General features: G+C 40.4%; 2 protein-coding genes across 2 annotated transcripts; both read left to right on the top strand.

Annotated features, from left to right (window-relative positions):
• Positions 1–1,182: 1,182 nt before the first annotated feature.
• Positions 1,183–1,563, top strand: LOC112183747. The gene has a single exon (XM_024322085.1). It carries the CDS (start codon positions 1,183–1,185, stop codon positions 1,561–1,563), a length of 381 nt encoding a protein of 126 aa, XP_024177853.1.
• A 1,721-nt stretch (positions 1,564–3,284) lies between these two features.
• On the top strand, positions 3,285–3,875 carry LOC112183746 (STS14 protein). Its single transcript, XM_024322083.1, has one exon. It carries the CDS (start codon positions 3,285–3,287, stop codon positions 3,873–3,875), a length of 591 nt encoding a protein of 196 aa, XP_024177851.1.
• The last annotated feature ends 357 nt before the right edge of the window (positions 3,876–4,232 follow it).

The following is a 4,232-nucleotide window of genomic DNA, read 5'->3' as shown; positions in this document are numbered from 1 at the left end:
AACCACTAACAAGCCATCAACACCAGTGCAAATTCAATAGCACTGATCTCCCCAACAGGCGCACCAATGAACCTCCTCTACACAGCATCGCCAGCAGAGAGTATGGTTACACTAGATCTAGTCAGCCCAAGACACCGGCTGCCAATTCTGATCGGATCAGAATGAAGAAAGCAAGCCCAAATTAGGGCTAAGGTGGTTATCGGAAGTCTAGCCAGATCCATCCTCCATCGTCATCATCTTCATTAGAGTCAACCAATAGAGATCCAAACATCGACGTTCGTCGAAACTCTAACACGTCCTCGTAATAGATGGAAAACCAAACAGAGCTTTGTTGACAAGCACCAATGTTGAACTCTAGCAAGAGAAGCCTTGACCGGCGCTGATAGTGATGGCCAAAGGCATCGTTGGAGACCCAAGCCTAGGCGGCTAGGGTTTGAGGGCTACAAAACTCTCCCATCGTATTTAGGATAAAAGCAAAATATTAGTGTTTCTTCTTTTTATGCGAAACCTTCAAGGTTGTTCATTGTAATTACCATTTTATTTCTCAAATTTCGACACAATAAGTCTGACTGCCTTTTTCTCCGACCGGTCCTGCTTTCTATGATAGTCATCACATTTGATCACTCATACATAGCGAATAGAACCCCGAAATCAACATGTTCACGGTTCATTGGTTCAATGATTGTAATGGTAACTATTAATTGCGATAGTACATTCCCGTACCACAGAGCACAAAATATATTACCTAAAATAATGAAGAAGCTCTATGGAAAGAAAAACATGTGAAACAAAAAATCTTTGAAAATAAATTTTCTAAACCTTTCTACATGTTTTTAGGATAAAGTTTAAACACTAAAAAAGGCAACACAAAATTGGAATGTACATGCAAAAGGATACTAAAAGTTAATGTCAATCACTAGGCCATTAGCTGAATCAAACAATGTAAACACAAGTTGTCATGAGTTGTTTACACAAGAGTGGACACAAGTTTTGTTCTTGTAAATTGTGATTTGAATATTTGACACACAATTGGGTTTGACCCAAAAAAGAATATAGGTTTTGAAAATTACTAGCACATACCTTTACAGAATAGAAAGTCGTTTAATACAAATAAATAACCCGAATAGTCTCTGTGTAAATGAGTCCAACCCTATCTTCTCTCCCCCTGTCTCCCACAAAATTATGGGCGTCTGCGCTTCGTCTCCAACCATCAAGCTCAAGAGAAATGGAGGCAGAAGCAGTAGCAGACAAGAAGGAACAAGCTCGGACTACATCGGACGTCCAAAAGGGATTGTCGTGATCGACGTGGACGGTGATCAGGTGCAAGAGTTGAAGCAACCGACCCAAGCCAGGGGGATCATTTCGCAGTATCCCAACCATGTTCTCTGCAACTCCGAAGCCATGTCCGTCGGCACGTGCGCGCCTCACGTGCCCGACGACGAGGAGCTTCAACCGGGTCAAATTTATTTTCTGGTGCCACTCCGCCAGGCCCAGAATCCGCTTTCTCTACCGGAACTTTGTAATCTCGCAATAAAGGCCAGTTCTGCACTGGCGAAAAGATGATCAATTTCAGTGAGTTGTTCTTGTTCATTCGTTCTCTCTTTTTGGGCGTCAGATTATTTATTTATTTATGTTTGATTGGATGATATAGTCAAACACATTGGAGCAATAAGAAAACTATCACTCTGCGATTGAATAATTTTTGTTCTTCTTAAAAGCCAGTTGTGTAACCAGATGAGTGAGACTGAGGTAGGTCTTATTTTGGGGCGGGGAAAGTTGGTAGGTTTGACATTGCTCTGAAAACGTGGCCTTTGTTTTTGGCTTGAAATGTGGCCCGACTTTAAGTTTTAGACCCACGTACCCTTAAACTAAGGAAAAATTACGTGTTAGATAAAATGTCACAAAGGAAAATCTTTGTTGTCAGAAAAAAAACTTAACATGATTTGTGCTAAACTTCACTTTGGATTGTGTGTATTTGGGACTCTCAGTCATAGTGGTAAATTTTCTTCAGTTGTTTACTAATGGCACCAATGTGCAGCTGAGTCCGAAGTTTCTGAATAATCCTAAAGGGAAAATTTCACAAATAGTCACTCAACTATGACTCATTCGACACTTTGGTCACTGAAGTTTCAAATATATCACTTTGGTCACTCAACTATTACACTGTCAATCACTGAAGTCATTTTGTTAATTTTTTTCATTAAAAAAATTATAAAAAATACTCTTTGGGTGACTTAAGTGATTGACAGTGTAATAGTTTAGTGACCAAAGTGTCGAATGAGTCATAGTTGAGTGACCATTTGTGGAATTCTCCCTAATCCTAAATGTCCGAGATGCAAAGGCCTTACTTGAATCTTGGGCCAACTTATTTAGAAAAGTTTAGGTATGACACCGTTTCACATTTTCTCAATGCGTTTCCAGGATTGGATGCTTACTCATTTCAGGTTCAAAAAGCAATACTACAAGTCTACAACTTAAGGGTTGGCTTAGTATTTGATTTTTAAAATCATTATCTTGTATATATGGAAATGGAAATGCATGGTTTGTTCTTTCTCCCTGGCCCAAAATTTTATCCTGCAATTTGTTAGTAAATGAATCATGGATGGAAGCTAATATTTTCTCTCTATTAAACCTTCTGGACATTGTTCGACTAGGTTGGTCTCTCCTCCTTGTGGCTGGTGCAAACTCAACTCTAATGGTCGTTGCACCTGTTTCTTTTGGAAAACTAATGTGGGTGGGCTGTACGTTAAGATATGCTGATGGAGTTTGTGTGAAAGCTAAGGTTTTGCTGTTAATTTGGGTATTGAACTATTGATACTGTAACGGAAGCAGAGCTAGGTACATATAAAAATTTCTGCTCTTGAGAGGAGTGCATCCTGAAGTTGAATATTATTGATGAACTCTTCGTACAAAACAAGGACGTTACCGAGAATCGTTACCTTGCTGGTAAATTGATCTGAAACATGTAAATAGGTGACATACCTCTAGTACGTTATATGACTTTTAATCCAATATCCAAAAACATAGCATATGGTACTTTATTAAAAAGTCAATTGGATAATGTTTGAGCACCTCAGATTACTTTCTGCTCATATGGATTGCATCAATTGAGTCCAACATCACATTTAATCCGACGGAATGGCCTGTATTCATAGTCATTACATTCATGTTGGTGGTCGGCTTTTCTGGTTTGGTAGACCAAACGAGGCAGAACGCTAGCTAGCTATAAGAACAGGGTAAACTGAATGGAGTTTGATGTCAGAACAGAATAGATGATGAAGAAAATGGCTCGGGCCTTGGTTGTAGTACTAGCCGTGACTGTAGCCATATGTCTCACTCAGTGTCACGGCTACGGCCTACCCGTTAGACCTCATTATATAAACTTTTACGGATCAGGACCAAGGCTCATCCCCAGAACAAATTTATCCCTGGATTTCCTGGAAAGTCAGAACAAAGCAAGAGCCGCAGTTGGGGTTGCCCCTCTTAAATGGAGCCCTTCCCTGGAAAAGGCCGCACACGACGTAGCATGGTCCATGATCTATAATGAAAAGGGTTGCCATTCTTATTTGGACCCGATGAGCCTCAATCGAACGTTTGACATTGGCGGCTACAACCAGCACTGGGATCGTTATGGAACACTGCCACCGGGCGAGGTTGTGGACAAGTGGTTGCTGATGAAGAAGTACTACAACTACGCCAATAACTCGTGTAGTGTGCGCAACAATAGGTGCGGTTGGTATACGCAGGTGGTGTGGAGGAACTCCTTGGAGTTGGGGTGTGCTCAGGAAAGATGTTTCGAGAACCGGCAAAGTAACGGTATGACTATCTGTCTTTATAGTCCTCGTGGAAATGTTCCAGGGCAGAGACCGTACTAGCTTGGAAGAGAATTGTACTAATACGTTGTGTAAGTGATAAATAATGCATGAATGATGACTGATGCTGTATATTATAGTGTGTACTGAAGTGCCAATAAATTAAATTACAAACACCATATGTTATATCCATTACACCGATTTCTGTTCTAGTAGTTTCATGAAGTAGCATCAGTTTGGTAGTTTAATTTGGAGTTATCAAGAGAGAGCACCATCGAATGGGGTGATGATGGCAAGGGGCTTGGGATGGATAGGGGCTACCGGAGAAATGGTTCAGAGTTTAAGATTCATTATTTATGACCGGAAGGTTGGTGGACCAAACTACAACACTTCTATTTTTTTTTTTTTTTAATAAAGGGC

Source organism: Rosa chinensis, chromosome 2, assembly GCF_002994745.2.
Source record: "Rosa chinensis cultivar Old Blush chromosome 2, RchiOBHm-V2, whole genome shotgun sequence".
NCBI classification, from domain to species: Eukaryota; Viridiplantae; Streptophyta; class Magnoliopsida; order Rosales; family Rosaceae; genus Rosa; species Rosa chinensis.
The sequence above is the reverse complement of the archived record's forward strand: the minus strand, read 5'-3'. Positions and strand labels throughout refer to the sequence as shown.

Coding starts and splice junctions, on each gene's coding strand:
- LOC112183747 (XM_024322085.1), top strand. CDS start 1,183: ATGGGCGTCTGCGCTTCGTCTCCAACCATCAAGCTCAAGAGAAATGGA.
- LOC112183746 (XM_024322083.1), top strand. CDS start 3,285: ATGGCTCGGGCCTTGGTTGTAGTACTAGCCGTGACTGTAGCCATATGT.